General features: G+C 35.1%; 1 protein-coding gene across 1 annotated transcript in view; it reads left to right on the forward strand.

Moving 5' to 3' along the window:
* Window positions 1-845: 845 nt before the first annotated feature.
* The window catches only part of SCIN (scinderin), a 68,637-nt gene continuing 42,925 nt past the window's right edge, over window positions 846-26,557 (forward strand). Inside the window, exons 1-4 of the mRNA XM_006911952.3 lie at window positions 846-1,248; window positions 7,036-7,190; window positions 11,137-11,298; window positions 23,422-23,571. Of these exons, the coding sequence (XP_006912014.1) occupies window positions 1,050-1,248; window positions 7,036-7,190; window positions 11,137-11,298; window positions 23,422-23,571 (666 nt within the window). The 5' untranslated portion in view covers window positions 846-1,049. The remainder of the gene's footprint in view (window positions 1,249-7,035; window positions 7,191-11,136; window positions 11,299-23,421; window positions 23,572-26,557) is intronic.

Raw genomic sequence — 26,557 nt, forward strand, 5'->3', positions numbered from 1 at the left:
TATTTAAAAAATCAATTAAGGAAAAATTAGATCCATACATTATTAGAGATTTCCAGAGACTCTTGTAATTTGGGAAATAGTGACAGAAATTAACTGTACATACATAAAAAATCATCTTTCTCACTCTATACATCGTGAGAGATTTGCTTTTTCAATAACAGCAAAATTCTTTGCCATATCAGTTTCAGTTAAATGAATGCAAAATAAAGAGTAAACCTCCATCTGTATTTTACAGTGCTTTGTCCTTGCTGGAAAAGTAAAAATGGTAGAGAAAACTGAGAAAATTAGCACATTGAAGCCAGGTAAGAGGTAACACACAAGGCAAGCCGAGCATAATATCACAGCCACCAAAAGCCCAACCTGAGAACACCTCGGAAGGACAGCTGTTGCTTTTTCGGAAACTCTTGGCCAAAGGTCGCAGGCGGCAAAGAGCTTAACCACAGCTCCTGAACCCCTGGGGATTTACAGAGCTCTCTTCCGCGGATGAAACCGCCAGCCTTCCAGGTTTTATCCTTCCAAGAAACCTGACATGCTGTTTTTCAAGACTTATTCAAACGGGGAAGATCAAAGCAGAGAGAAACTTCTGCCCAAGAATGGAGAGACTGGCCAATGAAATGATGGCGTTGATGATTAGGATGATTATTATCTAAATAGCCAGTTTTCTGAAAACGATGCGCCAACCAGTTTTTATTGTTAATCTCTTCCATCAGTTGCCAGAGAAAACGTCCTTCCCTGGAGGAGGCATTTCTAGAAGTTTCTATTAACTCCCTCCGGATCTCAGTTTTTAGAGGCTCGGATTCCCCTCTTATTCCCGGGAAGGGCGTAGGAGTTTGATACCGGGCTCTGCGCTCCCGCTGGGAAGGGTTGGGTTCCTTACAGGGAACAACTGCCTGGGCACTTAGTCCCTCCCGTTTCGGGCCCCGCCTCTCCGCAAGGCGAATGCTATAAAGCTGAGGCGAGAAAGGTTCCTCGGGACGTTCTTGGTTCAGACCAATTCCTGGGTGGACAAGGTCCCAAACCCTCTCTGCCGAGCATCGCGTGCCGGAGCCATGGCGCAGGAGCTGTACCACGAAGAGTTCGCCCGGGCGGGCAAGCAAGCCGGGCTGCAGGTTTGGAGGATCGAGAAGCTGGAGCTGGTGCCAGTGCCAGAGAGCGTTTACGGCGACTTCTACGTCGGGGATGCCTACCTGGTGCTGCACACGGCAAAGGCGAGCCGAGGTTTCACCTACCGTCTGCACTTCTGGCTGGGTAAGGGCCGCAGACGGCCGGACCCCGTCGCACCCAGTTCGGGAAGAGGGGAGGCCACAGCCGGGGAGGAGAAACCGATTTGTCAGTTTGGGGAAGGGAGGTGCAAACGGAACTGACCTGGAGACCTGTCGCAGCAGTCGCGCCCCCGCGGGGCTGGCCAACATCTCCCCACCAGAGCCCACTCCTGCAAACGCGGGGCTCAGCAGTCTTATCCCACTACTTTGACCTTTGTCGTGTCTATCTCCTGGGTTTTGGAGCTGGTTCCTCCCCCTTTCACCTTCCACCTCCAAACCTCACTCTCTTCCATGGCCGCTGCTCGTTGCACCGGGCGCTGGCCAAGTTCCTCTCACCTGCCGACAAGTTCAGTCCTGGTTTCCCTGTCAGGGAGAAGATGAAGTCAGACAAGTCTGTGGGAATCCGCTGCAGCTGGCGAGTTGTTTGGTGTTCTAGTTAATTCTTTTTTTTTTTTTGGCCTGCTTTAAATCAGGATCCCTCTTGCACCGCGCTTCTTGCAGGTGTGACTAACAAATTCCTCTTTATTAGGGTGCTGGCCACCTTGGATGGAATAAATAAACAAATAATTTAATAGTTTTAAATGAGCCGATTTATTGTAATTATTTTTAAACTTATTATGTAGTTGTTTGAGCAAAATGGCTCTTTCAGCAGTAATTATTTTGGGCTGCACTCGGGCCAGGCTGTCAGGACACTGGGCCTTGTGTGTTCTACTTTTTTCACCTTCTACTTTTACTCGTAAACATCCTGAATGTCCAACCTCTCCCTGTGGGATCCTGAGCCAGTGGGCACACCCCATCTAACAACGTTCTGATTATCTGAGCCTCATTGCCTTCTTTGAAATCTGTCTTGCCTCCCCTGGACTTGTGTTTGTTATTTTTAGTTTTACTCCTGAGCATATGGGAAAAAAACACACAAAACCACATTCACATGTTTTAAAGACTGTGAAAGCCATCATTTTTATTTCTAACATTGGAAGATTTTAAGAAAGAAAACAGTAGGAAATATTGAGATGTGACGTTCTCAATATTAGTCAGCACTTAGAGCAGACACTTCAAATGGCAAATATATAGAGGAAGGCAAGACTGTTTTCATTACAGCTTTTGATATTAAAATGTTGTGCTTGCTTGAAGATGTTGAAGCTGAGTTCCAAACTCACTTTGGTTTCCCATTGTAACGTGATTCACTATTCCTAGTATAGTGATCTATTTATATTTTATACCTGAAAACACTGAAACCATAATATATAACCCTGTTCATGAATGAACGATGCCAGATATAATAATAATGTCCTCACCTTGGTCTTTCTATCCAAAACTTGGATCCGGAATGAATAAAAGTCTCTGAAATGTTACATTTTTCATTTTGGTGACTTGAAATGTGAAAGAACTTCATATCTTGCTGTAGACAACAGCTGAGTTTGACTTTGTCAGAAGATTGCAAGAGCTTTCAACAGTTTTTGAACTCAATAGTTTCATTCTCATTCAAATAAGGTATTTAAGCACTATGTTTTTTAGGGTTTACAGAGACTCATAATTAACTCTTAATTATTCATTTAGTGCTCACTAATTTAAAAAAATGTAATAGAAAATGCTTTGGGCAGAAACATTGTCTTAAAGATCTGCTAAAACTAAAGTTAATAGTGTGTTAATTAATAAGTTAATTTCTTCAGCGATTATTCAGTGTGCCCAGAATTTTATAAGGCATTTTTACATATGAATAATTTATGAACCTTTCTGAAAGTTTATAATCTCAAAGGTACAATAAAGCAAAACATGATGCAACACAGGTAAAATATGATAAGCACTGTGAAAGAGACACTCAGTGGCTGTGGTTAGGGTAATCAGAGATACCTGCATAAAAAGGAAAATGAGGATAATTGGGAACCATTTTGTGTTAAGAGAAAATCATGGGGAACATGGAAAAGTTTAGACTAAAATAGTCAACAGGCTTTTAGATGGAATTGTTCAGCAGCTCTTCCTACTTCTGTTCCCTGAAGCACGCTGGATTGCATCTAAAATATTCTACTTAAAGATCTAAATTCAGATGAATTCATGAGGATTAATCAGACAGATTGAGAGAGTTTTAAGAGGGAGAGCTGAAAGTTCAAGGAAAAAGTAAGTTTGACTAAAAAAATATCAATTGGGAGGAAGGTGTGAAAAAGAGAAGTTAAAATCAAACTGGGATGAAAAAGGCACATAGGGTAGAAATGAAGAAATAAGCCTAGTATGAGGAAGAAAGGGGAAAAGGAAGAAGTGGTACATAAAATAGGAGAGTAGAGAGAGTCATCTTTCCTGGTCTCTCCCTCAGTGTCTTTCCATAATACCCTTGCATATCTCAGATTATTTCATTTTACTATTTTTCTTTTTATTTACAAAGTAAGAATTTGTATTGGTCCTTCCTAAAAACAAACAGACAACAACAAAATATCAGCTTTGTACCTAGCGGTTTAAATGCATCCACCCTCTCTTTCTGGGTACTTATAGCATCGTGTCTATGGTCAGGACTGGATGATAAATCTACTCTCTGTCACATCCCAGACCTATGCTACAAAAAAATCCCACCCTCACCATTTCTCCTTGTCATTTTTAAACTTTACAAAAATATGTTTGAAAACAACAAACATTTATGGTATAACTTCTCTGTGGTAGACTCTTAATTACTATAGCTGTATACTGAATATTAATATCAAATAACAGTTATTCTTCCTAACTTTTTTTTTTTTTTGGTCAAGATTGTTTTACCTATTCTAGGCCCTGTGCCTTTTCAGATAAATTTTATAATAAACTTGTATAATCTATAATAAACCTTGCTGTGATTTTGATAGGAATAGCATTAAGCCTGTAGATTGTTTTTTGGGGAAAATTGACATGTTTATTGTATTGAGTCTTACAATCCATGAAAACTATATCTGTAAATTTATTAAGGTCTTTGATTCTTTTCATCAGGACTTGTAATTTTTAATCGTCTACCTGTTTCGTTAAGTATATACCTTAGTATTTCAGTTTTGGGGGGTGATCATAAATGGTATTGTGCTTTTAACTTCAATTTCTGAATGTTCACTGTTTCTATATAAAAATGAGACTGCCTTTTGTTATTGACTCATCTTTACCCTACTATCTTGCTGAATACACTTATTCTGGGAAACTTTTTTTTTTATTTTTTATTTTATAGATTCCTTAGGATTTTCTATGTAGATGATTCTGTCATCTCCAAATAGAAACAATAGAAACATTTTTATTCTCTTTTCAATCTGTATGTTCTTTTTTCTTATTGCAGTGGTTAGAAATTCCTTTATGATGTTGATTAATAGTAAGAGTAGACATCCTTGCCTTGTTCCTGATTTTAGTAAGAAAGCATTCAGTGTTTCACCATTAAGGATTATGTTAGCTGTATGTTTTTGTAGATGAACAAATTGAGGATGTTCCCCTGTATTCCTATCTTGGCAAAAGTTTTTATCATGAATGGATGCTTGATTAACCTAGTTATCAAATCTCCCTTTCAATCTATGTTTTGTATATAAAACACCACATCCCCAAAACAATTTTAGGAAATTTACAGCATATATACAAATATTAAATAATGTAACATAAAATAACACAACACAAAACAACATATCATGAAAGACATCAGTAAAATTAGCATAGTGAAAATAAGTGAAGCAGAGTTCATACAGAAAATTTCTGAGCATGTGCTAAAATTTTATCATGATACAGCTGAATTTGATTCTAGTTTTGACATTCAAAGGCTGATATTGGCTTCATTAAAACCTTTTAGTCTCTTTAGAGCAGCGGTCCCCTTTTTGGCACCAGGAACCAGTGCTCCTATAAGAATCTAATGCCTGATGATCTAAGGTGAAGCGGAGGAGGTGATGCTAGTGCTGGGGAGCAGCTGCAAATACAGATGAAGCTTCACTCCCTCTCCTGCCTGAGTGGCCCAGTTCCTAACGCCCATGGACATGTACCGGTCCACAGCCCTGGGGTTGAGGACTCCTTCTTTAGAACAAGGACCAATTTAGTCATATTGGTATTCCCTAATGTAGCACAGTACATAAACATCAACAAACATAATTTAACTTACTTCTAATTTAAATTAATTCATTAATTGCATGCCTGTTCGTTTATATCTACCTGAAGAGATTCGGGTTTCAACTTGTACTCAAGAATGTTTATGCCAAATACATCATCCCTAATACCTTTGATATTAACCTTGATTTAAGTTTCCCTTTTAAAGCATCTCTGTATAATCTACATCTATGCCTTTATGGATGGAAGAATGGGCAGAAGAATGACACTAAAGTTATTTTGGACTGCAAAATTATATCTGTGTTTTTTTTGTGTGTGTGACATAATTTTCTTTGACCACAGTAAGTTTACAAAATTTATATCATGTCAAATCCTCTTGTAGCTACTGAGAATATATTTGATACCCGGGTCCCCCTTTGAAAGTGAGGGCGGATTTTTAAAGAAGTCCATTTCTTTCTTCAGTATAGCTGACTGATGTCCTTTCTTCACCTTTGGTGAATATTCTGAACTGGGTTTTCAGGTGAACTATGGTACTGCTACAGCTTCTAAACTTTTATGCATCAGTTATCCATGGAGGAAAATAACATATGCCTATGACCACAAAATTTTACAGCTGAGAATCCAAGTGTGTGTGTGTGTGTGTGTGTGTGTGTGTGTATACATACATACATACATATATAATTGTAGTATTGTAGTTTCTAAGAGCCTGCGCTTCAGAGTCATAGAAACCTGGCTGAGTCACAGTCTTCCAAAGGTCAACTTTATGACCCCAGAGAAGTTATTCAGCTTCTCTAAGCATCCATTTCCTTTGTCGTAGCATAGTAGGAAATAGTTTCTGCTGCAAGGAGTTGCTTGAAAATTAAATGAGGTCATTCAGATAAAACACTAGCACAGGTTCTGGCCCATAGCGAGGGTACTATAAAGTGTAAATGTTTGCTATTTTTATTTCTAGAATCATTTATGATTTTTACACAGTTCAGATGTATTAAGAGTTTTGAAGTGTCTTATTTGAAGTCCCCTCAGGATGGTCCTGGATCTGATTTTCACATACACTAAAAATGTTGTTTCTTCAGAATTAGTATTTCAACCTCAGTGAGGTTGTCTGGATGTGATCTGTGTTAGAATTGTGAAAATTGAATGTCACTTGTGTCTTAAATTTCTGGGATAGTACTACATACATTGACATTCAATAGATGTTAGCATGCTGGTTGCATTACTTTCTTATTTCCTTCGGAGAACATTATCCCTAGTGAAGTAGTGAAGTGGGTCACTGGAACTCAAAATTAGGGTAAGGTCAAGTTCCATACATTTCTCATTCTAAAAACCATTTGCTTTTCAGAAGTTGTTTAGCTATTGCTTATGATGTACATATTTCTCACAAATAGTATCATATTTGATGCTTACAGATTAATGCTAATAAAGACTAAAACAATTGTAAAATGTTTTTATAGCCTGATCTTATTGACTACCAAATGAATCTGAATCTTACTAGAATATATCATTGTATCTTCCTGAGAATATTATGACAATGGTATTTCTTTTTAAGAATTGGAAAGCATGAACAAAATAATTCTGTTAGTGTAAAAATAATATTTTATATTTCACCATTTCTGCTAAAAGATTATTCTGTTGATGATTTGTTGTGTTGATATATAATTCAAAGAAAATTTCTGAAATTTTTTATATCAGAAACTCGACCTTAATCCTTTTCCTTGCTTGATAAATGAGGCTCTGTCATTTTCTGTTTCAGGAAAGGAGTGTACTCAGGATGAAAGCACAGCAGCTGCCATCTTTACTGTTCAGATGGACGACTATTTGGGTGGCAAGCCAGTGCAGAATAGAGAACTTCAAGGCTGTGAGTCTACTGATTTTGTTGGCTATTTCAAAGGAGGTCTAAAATACAAGGTAAGTGGTTCTCGCAAACGATTTCTGTTATGATCTTCTTTCTCTTCCTATCCATCCATACCTCATGTCTTCATAGAACAAAAGTACTTTAAGGGCAGAGTTTTTGTTTTTGTTTTTGTTTTAATCTGTTTTGTTTACAGTACCTGTTTTGAGTATAGGTACTCAACAAATGTTTATGGAATGTATAGGGCAATATGTGAACTATTCTTGATTTCATTTAATAGTTAATTTTTAATAAAGTTAAGAGCTTTCAGTTGTATTTTCCCAAAGAATTATTAAAATTAAGTTACTTCAATATTGGTAAATTGAGAATCAGTAGTTTTTGTTTTGCTATTCTAGAGAATCTCTGAATTTGCTACAAGTAACCATGACTTGAGAATCTCAATTATTCTGGAATATCTTAATATAGCATTTATAACAATTATAACTACAGTTAATACAAAGAACTATACACATATTCCCCATATAGTACGATTTAATCTTGGAAACAATACAAATGAATTGAAGACATGTATGGTCGAATCTCACAAATTTAAATGCTAATACATTGGCGCACACACACACATATACACACTGTTTATATGTATTGGTTTGAAACTAATCATCAAATGGCTTATGTCAGAAAACAAAAACAAATAGTTAAATAGTTCTAGTCCTGTAATGCATTTTCAGTAAAAGATGACTTTATTCTGAAAATCTCCTAGTGACCCTTTATATCCTTCACAATCCCGCCTGCCCCATGAGGGTTCAGATGAAGTGTGAGGAATACCCTTCCTGGACAAACATTCTAGAAACAATACTTTTCAAAATCAAACTTGCTCCAGTAGATGTTCTGCAGACCTCACTACTTCACCCCTCAAGAATATTAGTCTAGTGAAGACCTAAGACCCCAGAGCTGAACTAGAGTTCTGAGTATATATGAAATGTGCCTACTACAATGCCAGGGTTTATTTCTACTCTTACCTGATCAGAGAATTAGTTGAATATTTTGTGATGCCATTGAGGTCAGGACAAAACATTTATATGTTCTCCTCTCTCTCTTGAAATCGTTTTTTCACTCTAGACTATCAACTGCCCTAAATATGAAATTATTAGCTCTCATTTTATTTAATTCACATGCATTCCTACAATTTATGTAAAATGATCCTGAAACCTCCTTTATGTCAATGAACTCAACGTTTCTAATAAGCTAGTTACTAAAATGATCATTATAAACCCATTTTTGTCACATATGACTTGTTTCCCTCAGGGCAAGTATATAAATTTTGTGCCTTTTTCTCGAATACACAGTGGGTATAAGGATTGAGGAATAAATGAGATAATAAAATACCTACATAGTACATACAAAATCAGTAGGAATTTACATTACTATTAATCCTGGTTCACAGGACTTCTGAAATCAAACTTTGGGATACATATTTAAAAATGGATATGATAAAGTAATTTTATAATTAGTAGATAATTATTTTCTAATTATCAACATTAAAACTAACACAAATCAGCATCTTTTAGAAAGAGGATGTTTGCAAATGGAGGTTAAATTTATCGGCAAAAAAATCAGTTCTCTATCTTATTATTAGTGACATTGAGCAAACAGTGTATACAGTTACAACAATACTTGATAGGAAATGTAGAAGCAGAAATAACCACCCAGAATAGCAAAGACTATTATGTTATACTTAATTTCATCTTTATAAGGATGTGCTAAGCAGTTCATGTATAGTATTTCTTCTAATCCAAACAACAACCCTGTGGTGCAGTTTCTATCATCATGCTATTAAAATAAGTAAACAGAAGCTTAGAGAGACTGTAACTTGACAAGGCCTAATAGCTGGTATGTGTCTGCGTGACCATCTGACTCCAGTGCCTAAGCTGGTAATTATTATACTACAATGCTCTCAACATAGATAAATGGTTCAATAGTCAGGACAAATTTTTTATGTCTACTTGGAATGGGCAAAAGCCTACTGTTACCAAGTCAGCAACAAGCATATTTAGTTGTCATATGTAATGTAAAGATTCAGCTAGGAGACATTAAGATCATCTTCTCACGTCATTCCATTGACTTCAGATTTTTCTCTGTGAGGTATTTTAGGAAAAGGTTATAGAGGACTGTTACTTACACTGCTCCCTTATATTAAATCTCTGGTTAATCACACCTTTCCCAAGGTCAAGAAGACCCAGCCTTAAGCCATGATTGTAAATAGCAACAATCAGACATCTTTTGGCCCGCAAAACTGTACTTATGGTGCCACTAATTTAGAGGACCTTGTTGTTGAATGAAAACATCCACCCTGTTTTCATTCTGTAGACTAGGTAGAGGCAGAGAGTTTCTAGAGTTGATTCAAATGATATTCACAGAATTACTTACTGTTTGATACAGACGTGTATGAAACTTAATGTTTGTGTGTGTGTTCGTGTGCATGCATGCGTGCATTTTTGGCATCAAATATTAAAGACAAAATTAGTTTTTAAAATATTGTTAAATGTGTATAGACTATATACCACCCTGATGTTTCACCATATGAATTAGCCTAAATGTTGTATATGTATTCTCAGTCTAAGTCTATTCTGTATTTTAGAACTTTTTCAGATTACAGTGTTCCTATACTTTTTTTTCATTAGATTACAATATACTTATTGAAAAAAAACTGAAATGACCAAGAACAACAGTAGTATACAGATGAAGACTTGTATTTATTTTTATTATATAATACTTCGTTCAGTGGAGAAATATGGCAATCTTTGTAAAATTGTGGACTGGGGAATTATATATTTCTGAAATTTTGTGGTTATAATTATCCAGAGGTCAACATTTAGCTCATACTAACAAAACCTATTCAAACCTAGTCAAAAACTATTCATGAGGGCCTTTTCCTGGAGAATGGGGAAAATTTTAAGTTAATGGAAATATAAAGAATGTGCTAATGATTACATATGCATCTTAACCTCCTTTTTTAGATTCACCGTATATGCTTATGTAATAAATTTGAAAGTTGAATTATTTTATAGGTTTTTTATACTGATGATTTTTCTTACCATATTATAGGAGACCTTTGATCAATAAATAACTAAGATTTGTTTATACTGCATCTTTATTATGCACATTACCTCATAAGTAATTGTGGAAATAAGTAAAGATTATTGTTCCTAGATTTAATTAGGAAAAAAAGATAAAAGTTGACTTTAAATAATTCAAGAAGAAGTACTGTACTTGATACAGTTAATAATTTTCCTTCATCATTTCTTAAAGAGGTTGTATTTTTGTTTTGGGTGTTTTGTTTTGTTTTTGGTTGGAGATGTGCAACCAAGATACTGTATCTCTCTTAATTTAAATTATGAACACCCAGACCTGGCATATTTAGTAAACTTTTTACCAAAAAGTAAATAAGAGAGGTGATTTTTTTTTTTATTGTGAAAGCAAGGACCATAAATAGTAGCAGCCCATACGTGGCTCACTGTTAACTTCCCTTCTCTGTCTGACACTGTGACAGTGGGCACTTTGGGTGCCTCATTCTCTGGGCACTCCTCATCTGTTACCTCTGACTTGTTACCTCGGACTCTCCTTCAGCCTCCCGTTGTCTTCTTTCTTAAAATCTTTGTCTGCCTTCTCACTCCATGACTTGAGAATAATTAGTTCCCAAAAGACAAGAGTTACAGCTTCTTTTTGTTTATATATCACGTTTTATACAACTGAAGTTTCTCAGTAAATATTTGCAATATTAAACTGAATGGTTGAAATTGGAAGGACAAAGAGCCTAAACATTTTTTTAAAAAATTGTTGATTAGCCAAAAAATTCTCATTTTAAATTTTTCACATGCTTTGAGGTGGCTATTTTATCTTGGCTTGACAGGCAGTTTTGGCACTAATATCTGGTTTTATACATGGCTGTGTCTAGTTTGAAGTCTCATTTGTTTTGTTTTCTGTTTTTCTCCCACCGATCAGGCTGGAGGTGTGGCATCTGGACTAAATCATGTTCTCACAAATGACTTGACCGCCCAGAGACTCCTGCATGTCAAAGGCCGGAGAGTGGTCAGGGCCACGGAAGTTCCCCTCAGCTGGGACAGTTTCAACAAGGGTGACTGCTTCATCATTGACCTTGGCACTGTAAGTTTTATAGACACATGTAGCTATGTAAAGGAAAGTAGATTGTCTTTAGATCAAATATGATGTATATGTCATGAAAGATAATCACTTTTTCTACACACTGGTAAGAGGTCATGTTTATGTGAGATGCAATCATATCATGTGAGTAATTGGCTAGTATTTAAATGACATATAAAGAGGGCCTTCAAAATTTTTATTTTCTTTCGATATATTTAGAATGGAATAGCGATTTAGTTCTTTCTACTATAGCACAGAACTTGAATAATTTTTAATATATTTCCCCTTCTCTGTGAACAGAGCTTCCTCTAATTATTTTTGTTTTTAATGGTGTGTGGGAAAACATTGTTTGAGGGGAAAATTGATTTCTCGAGAAAGCAAAGGTTCTAGAATTTCAAATGAACACAGTATAAGTCCATGTTCAGCCTGCCTGAAGAGTTTTGAGCAATACACACACACAACATACTATTTCGCTCTTTTTAATTATCTTAGGGTTATTAGAAGAACAAGCACAGGTAGAAATATCAAGTATTATCTTAACAGGATAAACAACAATGTATTATATCTGACTTATGTTTTATTACAGGAAAAGAAAGAGGCCTCTCTAATGTCAAGTAAACTAAATTATTATTGTGACAAGGAAGTATTATTGCAAAACTCTAGTAGGTTGAATTTAAGTTGTGTCTTTACAACTTTGTAAGGTTTTAAAAGTAGAAATAAAAGGCATTTTCTACCACTGAAAACCCATGTGCAATTGCAGAGAAGGCAAGAAAGTGGAGAGCACGTTTATGATGGCCTTCTCCTTTTTTCTCACGATCATCATTCTCATTACATCCCATACATCAGCATTCTACTCGCCATCCCTAACATTTCTGGGTCTAGTGTTATACGGACACTTGATTTGACCTGTATTGCTTCAGTTAGCATGAGGCTTGAAGTGGCTGTGGGACTTACTCAGGGTTGCACGGTCACCAATGGTGAAGCCAGGATTAGACACTCGGTACAGTATGTCTGATTCCCACCAGAGCATTTGTTTTATTGCCTCTCTTTTGAGAAGTATTTTTGGGGAAAGCATCAGACAGAAGTGAGAAGAGTTCATTCCATATGCATAGAAAAGGGACACTAAAGATTTTGAAAATGAAGCTTCAAAGTTCTGTTTAAGCAATATTAATTTAGCAACAGCACAAAGATTAAATGTGTTATTAATGGTTTGGAAAATGACCCCAAGCTGTAAACTTTATTGATTTCCCTAAATAAGGGTACACATACTATTTTATTACCATTAATATATAATCCAGCTGCTTTCTTGGATCACACTAGCTTATGTGCAGATCATAATGCCCAAAGTACAATTGACAGTGTCACACTTAGACATCTGCAACCAAAATGACAGTACTCTTGCCCTGAATCTCACAATAAATTTCATGAAAAAGTCCTTTTCAACTTTAAATGTTAACCTGTTCCCCTAACCAAATTTAAGTTCTGACCCTCAGATCAAGGCAGAAAACAAATGCTTTTCCACCCCTTCGTTCCCCTGCAGCCATCACTGTAAGTAAATAACCACATGTGTCATCAAGCCCCATAGTTCCAAAAACACTTACAACATTCAGAGTCTCGCAAAGCCTATACACAATAATTAATTGCCTATCTCAAATTTCATCTTAACCACTTACACTTTAAAGCCCTTTATCCCTTTGTAAAGTACTTTTACTTATAAGATGGTATTTTTCATAGAGAAAGGGGACCTCAGTTTGCATCCAAGTTTACTATAATCTCAGATTCTTATCCGTTAAAATCAGGTGTTTGATTAGATGATCTCTAGGGCCCCTAAATGAGAGATACTTCCCAGTGATAACATAATTAATATAATTAATCACTGCCATCTGCCATTACTTGAAAATATTTTTCTAAAAAAAAAAAACAACAACAAAAAAACTTTTTATGAGTAATATAATTGCTCTACAAATGTAATAGCTTCTTTATCCTGAATAGTGTTCAGTTCGGCTCTCCAAATACCCACTCTTTGATCTTGAGCAAGTCGTTAACCTCTCCAGGCCTTAACTTCCTGATTTATTTATTTTTTTCATCTTGACTCTGGTTTCTAATGACATTTCTGACCTTAGCTGGCTATGATTCAGTCTCATCTGATACATAGTCACAACTGGAAACAGCAATTATCATCCCAGTTTCACAAGAGGAGAAAAAGCCTTAGAAGGTGAGAACAAGTCATTTGCATTAATACAAGTGGAGTGGTGATCTGGGATAGAAATTGTTTTTTTTTTTACTCCTAGGTCACGTCCTTTTTACTACACTAATTGAACTTCATAATGTATAAGATGGTATGGCTCTATAATGAAATATCTTGCAACAGTTTCAAAAATTTTGGAATTCAGAATGGATTATGTTTACTCTAGCTTAGCATTTACTGAAAATAATAGTATTAATGAAATCATTTATTATTTTGTTGAACAAGTATTGAGTTTCCACAATGGGCTAATAGGTGGGTGCTATGGTAGACAGATTATTGTTCTAGTAACACTTACTATCTTCCCATACGTAATGTTTACCTGTGAGAATATGACCCACAAATCCAGACTCATAAATAATAGATGGTCTCTATTATAAGATTCAAGGACATTCATCTGTTTAATAGTAAAATATCTTTATTTTCTATAGTTAATTATCCTTAATAACTTTCAAGTTGTCACTTGCTCTCCTGCCTGGTTAGAGACATCGGAATGATTTTGTTGCAGAGATGCCTGAGTTTGATTATCTCTTCTTCTGTGGAAGTTTCCTGTACTCCAAAAGGATACCCCGTTAGGAATCAAGCCCTGGATTCCTGAGTACAGTGGAACACATACCCACATGAGCTCTGTTTATGTTACCAACCTTTAACCAGTTGGTATGTCGCCAAAAGTTACTAAATGATGATAAGATTTGGCAGTTACCTTGGGGACTTTCTTTTGGGGTGTGTCACAGTAAACAAAAAAAGGTATGGAACCAAAATTTTCTCTACCGTAACATTTTAATATTGAGTTAATTATTTAGTCACCACCTTCTGCACTATAGAGCACAAAAAAAAAGTGCAATTTCTTCAAGTTTGTTTCATTACCCAAATATGAAAAAGATAGTTTAGATGTCTAAATCTTTCTCTCATTGAAAGCCAGCTGGCCAACACTAAAGTAATGGATATAAACTAAATCCTATATCTTGATTGTTTGAGGGAAGTTAGCTTTTTGATAAACCATCATTATTATTAGTATATGCCACGTACTTTAAAAACATTTATTGTAATAGGATTTTAGACTACAGTAAATATTTCCTAGGTGTGACAATGTAACCTCCTCAATTTAAGCACAGGATTATAAAATTATCCATTTAATCACTCCAAAGGTTAAGAAAATCATTTTAGAGGATGATTTGGATAAGTTGTCTTATATTTAGTGTGTTTTCAGAAAATAATATGGAACATGGCTAGATCTCAGTAATTTGGAATTTACTATGTCATTGGAAAATGCTTTTGAACCATATATTTTAATGTTGGTGAATTTATACATCATTGTTTTCCCACCATTTTTAAAGATATGATGTATTATAGAAGTTAAATAATACATCACATCTAAATATATTACAACAAAGCCATAACTACAGAATATGAATGATAATGAAAAAGTCTGTATTCTTAAAGTTTGGCATCTAGAATTAACTCTTTTAGAAATGTATGCTTGAATCAGCTACTGGTGGAGAATTACCAGAGTGGGAATTTCTGTGGCGAGTTCTGCATGTTGTTTCCTTGTTAACTTGTTTGGTTAGTTTTACAGCTTTGTCCTACTCCCTTGCTATTTATAACTTATCACCCCCTCTCTCATTGTTCAGTCATGCTGCTTTAAAAAAACAGTCTACACTTCCTCATTTACCAGTCAGTCTTCAAGCCACATTTTACTCCCACTATTTCTTTGAAACTTTTATTCCGATGGGCATAATGCCTTCCGCTAAATCCAGTGGACACTTTATCATTATCCATTTGATTCCTGTGCTGCAGGAGACACTTGATCATTCTCTTCTACTTCAGCCTCACTCCTCCGATGGCTCGCTGCTTATCCTTCCTTTCAAGCTACTCTTTCTCATTCTTCCTCACACATTCTGCCCACCTCCTCAATATTTTGTTTTTGCTTTTTTGTTTGTTTGTTTTAAGGATTCTACTTTTGATCATTATCTCTTCTTTTTACATTCTTCCTGTGCAAACTTATCTTCACCCAAATTCTCAAGTTCTCACCCACTGGTATATCTCAATTTTATAGCGTGATTCAGACCTCTTGCCTGAGTTCTATGTCAGTGTTTTAGACTGCCTCCCAGATGTTTCAGCTTGTGTGCATCATGAGAACTTGAAACTCGACAAGTCTAAAAATGGAACTCATCAACTTCACCCTCTCATCCAACATTTTTTCTTATTGTCCTTATCTTGTAAATGGCACCACCATTCAATCAGGCCCTCAAACTCTAAAACCAGGAGTCATCCTGAGAAATTCTCTAAATCGCTGCACATTCACTCAGTCATATGCCTAGCCTACTCTACTCCCTAAGGTTTCTTGAATCTTTCCTGTCGTCTTCATCACCATGATACTCTCTCAGTGCCCTGTGTATGACAATGTCCCTCAGGTCTCCATGCTTTTGCTCCTGTACACATTGTTTCCCTTGCCTAGAATACTCTCTTCTGTGTCACCTTTCTCCAGTAAGCATCTGATATCAACTCATCCTTAAATACTCAACTTTCCTTTTTTATAATGTGTTTCCTGACCTCTACCTCTTCTCCTTTCACTACGTTGCACCCCGGTAGATAAGATAAGGCACACCCTTATCTTAACTTTCCTATCACCATCCAGAGACTTGCCTCTCCGCACTTTCCTCATTACCTGTGCATTCACTTATTAGCTTCACTCATTCACTTTCTTCCTAGTATAAGGCTCAGAACTTAGTCATTCAACAAATGACTAAGCATACAATCTCATGTAGTCATGTGTATAAAGATGTAATTTTCTTTATTCATCTATAGCTTAACCTGACTTTATTGACAAGCTTCTAAGTCCACAGGAAAGTTAAAAATAAAATAATCTTACTTATTAAGGTGCAGTTTGTTTACCATTAAAGCAATTCAAACTTATCCTACCCTTCCCCTTTTTCAATCCCTCAGGTTGGAATGCATGTGTGAGTCTGGTTTACAGTCCTCAGACCTCTTTCCTCTCTAATTTCATCAATGCATAGCCATTTCATTCATCCTTGAGCTTTGGGAATTGGTTTCTGTCTCAATATGTTTGCTGGAAAATAGTCATGGCCTCACTTTGGTCTTCCAATATGCCCACCTATCCACTGCAAGACACTCTTCAGTTCTGTCGGCCACTACTGCACCTCCCCACTCAGGAATTCTGCCTTGCTTTTCCTGTGCCACACTGCGAGTTGTGGGGACATTGTATTCACATTGCGCCAGTACCCCTGGGTCCAACTGCCTAAACACTACCTTGTTGTTTCTGCTCTGATGCTCAGGGTCATGTGTAAATATATGATAAATATGTTGTAGAGGAAGTGTACCGAGCTCTTCTCAAGGATGCATTGCACCTGATCAAATTTTGTAGTTCTATAATCTCTTACTTTCCTCTTCTTGGGCCTCACAAACTAGTCTTACATCATTTCACACTGTCACCTACTCCATAGTCCCTGCAATACACTCTAGCCTCTAAAGCCAAGGCTCTGTTCTTGATATGTAAAACCAACTTTCTAGACTACATCCTCACTCTTCCCCGCAAAACTTGTACTCCAGCATAGTCCAGGTTCTTTAAAATGATGTTGGCTTTCAGACTTTTTTCTCTCCTATGACTTAAAAATGCTTATTTTAGGGGTGGCTCCATTGTTTAGTGGTTATTAGCACATCTGCTTTACACACAGAAGGTCCTGGGTTTGTGCCCCAGGTGGACAATACCCCAGGTGCACCAGGCCCCCTGAGTGCGCCGGGGGTGGGGGGGCGGTGCGCCAGGCCCCAGGGGAGCCTGGCCCCGGTTGTGCCTGGCCCCAGGTGCATGCCAGGAGCTTGTGGAAGGAGATGCCCTGCCTTCAGAGATCCAGTTCTTAAGGGGAAACGGCAACATCCATAAATCAGTGGTGGAAGTGTGGCGGGGAGAAATTAGAAAGGGAAAAAAAAATGCTCATTTTAAAACTAAAAACTAAGCAAAATCTTCTTTGTTCTTGATTAATTTGTCTTTATCCCAAAGTAATGCTACCACTAGACTTATAAAGAGAGAGACTTGAGACAATAAGAAAAGATAATGAGCAAGATAAACCTAATCTTAAATCTCTAAAATTTATCCTGCAGTAAAAGTAGGAGTGAATGACATTTATCGTGTGCTTAGTATCTGCTTTACCTGGAGTATAAGGGTGAAAACCAGATAGCCTTTCACTTCTAGGCATTGTCCAGTGGTGAGAGGCACAGACACATGCACGAACCAGAGTATTTTACATTAGAATTATTTAGAAGAGATTTAAAAAATACTAATGCCCGTAATTTGACCCCTAAAGATTCCAATTTTAAAGTTTTGGTATGAGACTTTCATGTAAGTACTTTTTAAGTTCTACTCCCAGGTTATTATAATGTACAGTGAAAGTTGAGACCCATTTTCATACGGGAAATGTCTAAAGGTGCTGGAACATTTAGGAATCATATGCCCAAAGAACCAATAAGTCAGTTAAAAATAGTTGCGCCAAGTTTTGTGGCTGGCAGAACTGGTTTTTGATAAAATGTGATGATAAAACTTCTTTAGTGTGCCAAATACTTTGCTTGTAGAGAGAACATAATTTCACCTACTCTCACCATCACTACAAAAAGAACCCTCCAAAGTTGTCTCCTGGTCCCAGTAAGTGGCATCACTACCAGCAGCCAAGCTGGAATGGTCCAAAGTCATTTGCCCCTTTCTCTGTCCTCCAGGACACATCTGAAGGACATCGTTGACCAATCCTGTAGACTTTAGCCTTCCAAATGTCCCTCAATTCTTCTCTTTCTTTCAATTACCATTACTCTGCCCTAGTTAACATGCAATTGCTTCCCTTCCGGTCATCAAGCTGTCAGTGTCCCTGCATACCCATTCAATTCATCTTCTTCAGTCAGAGGTAATTTTTTAAAAACATATATATGTCATTGATGGATATCGAGTTGGCTTGGCCTTGAACAACAGAATAGAACATAAATTACTATTTGTTTATCCAAAAACAAAAATGTCATGTTTTCAAATTTTGAAATTAAAAAAAAAAGGTAGATTCCTGGAGTTATTGCACAAATCATCATCATTTTTAAGCTATGCTTAGAGAACCTCCAGCCTAGAGGTATAGCTGAATGGAACTTCCGTATTCGATTAACTAGATCTAAGAGAAAACTAAACGGTAAAAATAAAGCCAGTAGAAACAAGGATAAAAAAGAGGTCTGTTCCCCCTTCTCCTTTATAACATTTTAGATGTGTCTAGAATACGTAACTTAGAAAAGGACAGAAAGGTAGCAAGTCTATGCTGAGTTATTTGCACATGTTATGAGTCAACATCACATGGTCTGTTTGGGGTGTTCCTTTAAACTCGGCTTTTGAAATCTGGCTTCCCTTCTAGGGCATCATCGAGTCTCATTTTATTTCTGCTCTTATTTCCCGTCCAAAAATGAAGTTTGGCTGCACTTTGATGTTTTACTGGTTAACTCTGACTACGCAGTTTAAAGGAAATTGTAGAAACCTCTAGTTTGCCCCCAATGTCTTTGTTTCTATTAAATATCACTCATTTGCTTTTATTTCTTGTTATTAGCAGACCAAACTAACTTCTAGCAACAGGTTGTCTTTGCTCTCCTATTTCTTCCTTTTCCAATTATCCGGAGTAATTTTGTTTTCCTTTGAGAGCTTGCGTATTAAAAATTAACTGTGGTACCACAAACTTCTACTAGAGAATGTTCATGGGCTATATATATGCACAGCCATAAATTTCAACCAGAATTTAAATGCTCTTCATTCTGAACTGAATAGATACTCCCACATTTACAGAGAGTTTTTATATCCCTTCCCTAAAGAAATATAACATTTAGTGCTGACTTGTTAAATTCTTTAGGATCTTAGAGTGTAAAATAGTTGCCTCTGAAACCATGTTTGCTTTATGATTTTCCATGTCTAGTATATTTAAACTGGGTTTGTGAAAGATTTTTCTTTTAAATCCCATTAAAGTATTGTAAATAAAACAATTTAAGTTATAATGAAAACTTTTTGTTATAATAATACAGATCAACCTATCTCATCAATCCAGACATTTTTAAGCTTTATGCAGAATTTTTTCTGTAGCCCACTCCCTCAAAAAACAAATGAACAAAACCCCCCCAAAAACCAGGGTAAGTTGAATTGTTGAATTATAGGAGAGAATTTTTCAAGCCGGGTGCCAGCTGAGTACAAAGTTTCCTTGTGCACAGAGCAGTGAAGTAGTCTTAACCAATATCCTCTAAATAGAGTAAGTGTTGAGCAGCATAGTTTATTAATAGTACTACAAACACACATGTATTTTAGCACAGTAGAGCTCTGTTTAAATGAGATGCCCTAAACACATCACCCACACATGGTGGAATATAAATTGCTCAGATTAAATGAAATGCCAAAATTCTGTTTTAAGGTTTTAAATGTGCTACTGCCATAATTGAATAAACTATATTTGCATAAAAAAATAATTAGCATTGAATGAAAAGTGTGTTTTAATTATTCGACTGTTTCAACAATTCTAGCTTTTAGCAGTTTATAATTAGAATCCATATTTTATTGCATTCTTATCTGAATTAATCATTGAAAATTAAGTCTAGTGGATAAGATGTCACTTTTATAGGAATAGTAGCACAAAATAAGGTGAAAATAATGAGTAAGCATAACCTGAAGCATTCATTTTCATGCTCAATAAGAAATGTTCTGTAACACTTTCTTTAGTAATTTAGTCATCTTTTCAGTTAAAAGGAAAACTTCATTCTAAAAGTTTTATTAATTTATGAATATTTCCTAGATATGTTTTTGCTATTTTAAAGGTAGAAAATGTGGTCTCTAAGCAATGGTGACTATTTTCTACAACGTTTATCTGTGAATTGATACTGCACATAAAAACTCCCAATCCAAAGGAATATTGAAAATATTTGGGGACCCATAGAATGTTGTAAAATTCTACATTAAATAATAATTATGTTCATATAATAATTATCATCTACAATTCATTTTTAAACACATTTTACCAAGTTTGCATAATGCTTTACAGATGCTAATAAAATTTTGTGTGATTTTATATAATCTCTTTGAAGTAGATGAGAAGTCATTATATAAGGGAGAACATAAACATCTGTTAGATTATATAAATACAGAGCAAGTCAGTAATAAAAGTTGCTAATAAGTTTGAGAAATCTAGAGAGCTAACTTCTGATCTATCTACTAAATTTCACTGTAGTGTAAATATTAGAAGTTTGCTTTCTCAGGCCTACTGAGAAAAGAATCATTTGCAAAATCATATGGAATATGGTAGGAAAAGAATCTGAGCTAAGCGCCTACATGTACCCAGGAGAGGAGCCTGCTTGGCTGTACTGGGTAATTAGATGTTACAGGTTCCCTGTAGTGCCTGCAGGGTACCATGTGCTGAGGGTGACCAGCAGTGGTTCTCAGCCCTGGAAGAATGCTAGAATCACCTGGGGAGTATTTGATAAACACAGCTGCCCAGAATACACCTGAGAGTCTTTAAGGATAGAGCTCAGATAGCTGTATTTAAAAAATCACCTTACTATTCCAACTCCTAATTTAATGCTCAGCAATTAGGCATTGATTGATCATTGAGAATCATTTGTTTTCACTCTTTATGACTGCCAACCTGGGCATGGTATTCATATTGCCATCCAAATGTGAGCTTCATATTCAGATGCCCAAATATAGAAAAGAGGTTAGAGAGGAAACAATAGAAATGCACGATTCTCATAGAAACAATAGAAATGCTCCTTGGCCATGTTGAATGTATCAGATTCTTGAATGAAAGGGATTTTTACCTATAAAGCCTTGAATTTGTAAAACGTATACTTTAGTCATAAAAAGGAATACGGAATAGGTCAATCAGGAACAGGGTCGGATAAGAGATTAGAGAGACTGTCCATAGGCCTGTATGGTTCAAGGTTGTACCCCCAGGGCTTGGAAGAGATCCTGCCCCATTTTAGGCAACCAGCAAACTGTTTTTGAATGAAGAAATGACTCTGGACTGGAAATGTTTTGTAATCAGAGAAAAGAGCCAATGTCTTTGAATGCTTGGGTGCTCTTTTATTTTGCTGTTGTTAATTTATTTGCACTTTTAAAAATTGCAAATGCAAGATCACATAGCCATAAAGTGGCCACCAAGCTCTGTCTCCTTCACACTTAACCACTATGCTGACTGCCTCTCCAAGACTGACTAGTTGAAGTATGTGTGAAAATGTTTTGAAAACCTATAAATGTAGTGCAAATATATTATTAGCATTAGTTGTCTACATGTCAATCTCTCCTGCGAGTTTTCTCTCATTCATCTCTATCCCCAACAGAGCTCATATTAGGCACTTGACAGATATGAGTGACACTTTTTTTAAAAAAAGTAAAAATTACTGACTTAGATACTGTTAAAATTGAAGGCTTTCTTTCTGTGTATACATGTCCCTCACTGTGTGTCTTTAAAAATGTTTTTCAGCAAATGCAAAAACAGCTTGTTTTTTGTTTCTACTTGAGTGGAATTGCATTATTCTATGGCTTTATTCTATTCTTGATGATATACCTTGGATAATTTTCTACATCAATATTGAAATATTTTCTTCGGTTTTTAACCACTGAAGAGTAGTATGTAGTATCTATGTAATGACATTTATGTAGCCATCTTTCTATTGATGGAAGTTTTTGTTTTGCTTGTTTCTTTGTTTTTGTATTCCAGTTTTGAGTACTTTTATAGAATAGATTCCTAGAAATGGAATACCTGATTCTACAACACACATAATTTTTCAGTATGATACCAAACTGCCCTCAAAAAAAGCCTATGTCAGTTTATACTCCCCACATAATGTGTAATAGAGCCCATTCCCACACCCCATCTGGCCTAGGTACCAGTAAACTTCTCTTTCAAACCACATTTAATGGAGAAAATTATATTTTATTGTTATATTACATTTGCATCTGTATACCTTCTGAACACTATATCCAAAACTAAAATATATGATATTTTAATCTGAATGGTAGCTAATATAACCTATTTAACTTATAATATATTGAACTATTGTTCCATTTATTTTCTAAATTTCTGTTAAAATATAACTTTGATATTTATCTTTTTTCTATTATCATAATTTATGTAACTATTATTATTGAATATTTAATGTTTTTCCAATACCTCACTAATATAATCATATAGCAATGAAAACTCTTATACATGTGTTTTTTCTTTTTATGAATAATTTATTAACACAAATTTTGGACAGTGATATTACTGGATCAAAGATTTTAACTCTTTTTATTGCTCTTAATAAGAGTTGTTAAATTGCTTTACAAAAGTTGTATCAATTTTTATGATTATCAAGAGCATATTACTATAACAGATTCTTGGCTACCCTTCTGAAATATAATTTATTTTAAATTTAAGAAATTACATAAGTTTACTTACATAAATTGTACTTAGTGGGATATATATTCAAAGAATGATGAGATATGTATTTATATTTTCTGTGTTTAAAAAATACTTTATAATGCTGAGAGCAACAAGATACAAAATGAGGTATAAATTAAATATATAAAATCATATACCTCAACAATAGATATTTTTAAAACTTTTTTATTATTAAATTTATTGAGGGATAACATTGGCTAAAAACACTATCTAAATTTCAGATGTACAGCTTTATAATACAGCAACTGTATACTCTATTGTGTCCTTACCACCTAAAGTCTGGTTTCCTGCCATCATTTGGTATTTTTTTAATTTTATTTTTTATACTCCTCCCCGCCCCCAATAATTGATCACAATGTATATCACAACAGGCCTGAATGTCTTCTACATATTCCTGGGGTCCAAAGATCTGTCTCTTTCTTTCAGGAAATTTACCAATGGTGTGGTTCCTCATGCAACAAATATGAGCGTCTGAAGGCAAACCAGGTTGCCATTGGCATTCGGGACAATGAAAGGAAAGGAAGATCTCAATTAATTGTGGTGGAAGAAGGAGGTGAACCGTCAGAGCTTATAGAGGTATTGTGACTTAGGTTGTTTTTTAAAAGGTTACAGCTCTTTAAATCAAGTGTGTGTGTATTAGTTTTAACAAATTCTCTACTACTTAGGCTAAGATAGAAAGAGAAAGTATCGGAGTTCTCTCAGTCATGGTACTAGGAAAGTAGAACATCAAGACTGTTTTCTCTCATCATTGGAATGACTATCAAAGAAAGCCTTGACTCTATCTTCTGTGGTATTCAAGGACAGATAGATGGGTGACACTTTTGAGACTGATTTAAGAATATATTTTGAAAGAAAAAAATGGTTTATTATTTTGGGTTTCTAGGCATTTTTTTTAAGCAGCAATGTTCAATTTTAAAATTAATAATTATTTCATTAAAATAATGAAATAAAATCTTATACCAAGAGATTTAATGCACTAATATTTTAAACATTTCAATAATTTTAAACCAAGAATTATAGGCAAGACACTTATAAATTTAGTATAGTTGTTAAATTAATTTGAAAATTGTCTCCATGGCTCTTTATGCCTATATCATTTACTTAACCATTATAACAGTCTTAGACATAGTTGTGAACAGTTTTGCCCCTTTAATGAAACCACAGTGAATACCTGAATGCATATGTTGTGTATACTCCCTTAAGTAAGATTATCTGTCAAAGGGCATAATTATATTTCAGGTGTCTAGATACCTGTTGATAAGCTGATTCTCATTTATTTATTCAACAAATATTTATTAAACTCCTGTGGTGTGCCAGGCACTAAATGTTTGCACCAAATGCTACTTTCTTACACAAGCATTACGTTCCCTCATGACTTTGCAGAGCCCCATCAGAATGTACTGTTGTAAATCTTTTGAATCTTCCTGCATTTAATAGTAGCAGGTGTTATCTCTGAATTTTTATTGCTCTAATTTTCTAGAATATTTTTGCAGTTTTCCCCAATGCTTTTAGCCATTTGCATTTAAGTTTTCTCAGACTATCTTGATTTTGAGCAATGTAATGCATTACAGTTACCTGATCCAGTGATCAAAAAATATGTAATAAGTTAATGTTATTGTTTATAACTTCATTACTTTAATATCCACCAAACACAGACTTTCACATTAATGATGTTTTAAAAACAATTTTAATTGAGTGAGAAGATGTTCATGGTATAATGCTAAAACAAAAGATAGGCTATAATATTTTATATATAATATTTTCTTAATATATAAGCTTATGTGTATGTAACTATATTCATATGTACTTATATATCTGAAAGAAATATGCTGAAATATTACCAATATTATCTTTGACTCTTGGGATGTGGTTATTTGTTATTTCCTTCTTCATTTGTCTTGTATTTTCAAAATTCATTATAATGGATATGTTTTCCTTTTATAATCAGGATAAAAAAGGCCATCTAAAAAAATAAAATGTAATTTGGGATGGCTTAACTGGATTTTCAATAGTCAGAAAAACATTACTAATAAATTAGACCTTGGAAACTATTGAAAACAGATTTCCAATCTTTTAATATTTTTTCAAGGCCTCTGTTCTAGAGATATGATCATCATTTAAGTCTTTTAACTCATATTTGGAAGCAAAAATTTATAAATAAGATGTGTTTCTAATGGATTATAACCTCTTGTTTCAATAACTATATTTTGATAGAAGTGGGTCCAGAACAGGATTCATCCTTGTAGAGTGAGTGGTGGAGGGAGTGTTGCATTAACTCTGGGGCTAAGCTTTTCCATGGTCATCTTGGGTCCAGAGCAAGTCTCCTAACCTCTCGATGTGTTTGGTTCCTCTTTTGTAAAGTGAGGCGTTAGACAAAGTGGCTTTTTTGGTCACTTTAAGTTCCAGTGATCTGTGATCCTATCTTGTCTCTTAGGCAATATCTGTGTTTAATCCCAATCATTCACAGTCTGTTCCAGGAATTGAAGCCAATTAGGCTGAGGGCCTTAACTGTGCAGATATGCATTTGGTGTCCTTACTTACTGGATTTCATTCAAAGTTCTAAGACAGAAAAGTTTAAACAGTCAATTAATATATCATACTGTTATGAAAATGCAACTTTTAAGAAAAATATGTGTAAAAATATAACTTTGGTTATAAAATATTAGTGAGAGGGATGAAGGACATACCGATTACTATAAAATACTATGTCTGTATTTTAGGGACTTTTCATTTTTTGGTTTTTAAAAAGACCTAGAAAACACCTACTTTGTTTACATTCAATACATTCAACATATACTGTATTATATTTGACAACTCTCTCACACAATGAACTGAACTGAATTTTCAGTGAGAACCTTCTTTTTTTTGTTTAAGCATTCAGTGGACTTTTCGTTTTTATAAATGTTCTGTAGCCTGATCACAATGTTTAGTAGTTGTTTGATGATTTAATTACGTACCTATGATAAATTAGTTTGTTCAGGCTTTCTTAATGTTGTTCCTATAACTATAGAATTCAAAGAGGTCATGAACTTGTCTGGGAAAAAAAAAAAGCACAACTTCATTTTCACTAACCTCTTAATGAAAACTTTCTCCAATTATAAATGTAGTCAATGAACTAGAGTAAAATGAGCCGTACCTGTGACTTTTCAGACCACATTATCATCATTGCAGATAATGTCAAAATATTTGCTGTTATCACTACTTGGTAATTTTTATGACAGTTATTAGACCTGCTGCTCAATAATATTATTTAAGGAGTTAACGAAGAAGCTCATATATTACTTTATCACATTTCATTGTTAAATATATTTTGATATTTTGATAACTGTATTTCAGTGTAATTGGTTTCTATTGTAATACTTGGTATTTTATTTTACATGTTTAAATTATGTTTTTCTTAAAAAAGGTCATAGGCTTCAAAAGTGGTCCAAACTGGTCTGTAGTACACGGACAAAAAGATTACCTTGTTTAAGATAATGGAATACTATTTCTTTTTCTACTGGCATTGCTAGAGAAGGATTCTAAAATTCTAAAAATCCTTCAATATCTTTTAAAATTGACC

This window comes from Pteropus alecto, unplaced genomic scaffold (genome assembly GCF_000325575.1).
Source record: "Pteropus alecto unplaced genomic scaffold, ASM32557v1 scaffold21, whole genome shotgun sequence".
NCBI lineage: Eukaryota > Metazoa > Chordata > Mammalia > Chiroptera > Pteropodidae > Pteropus > Pteropus alecto.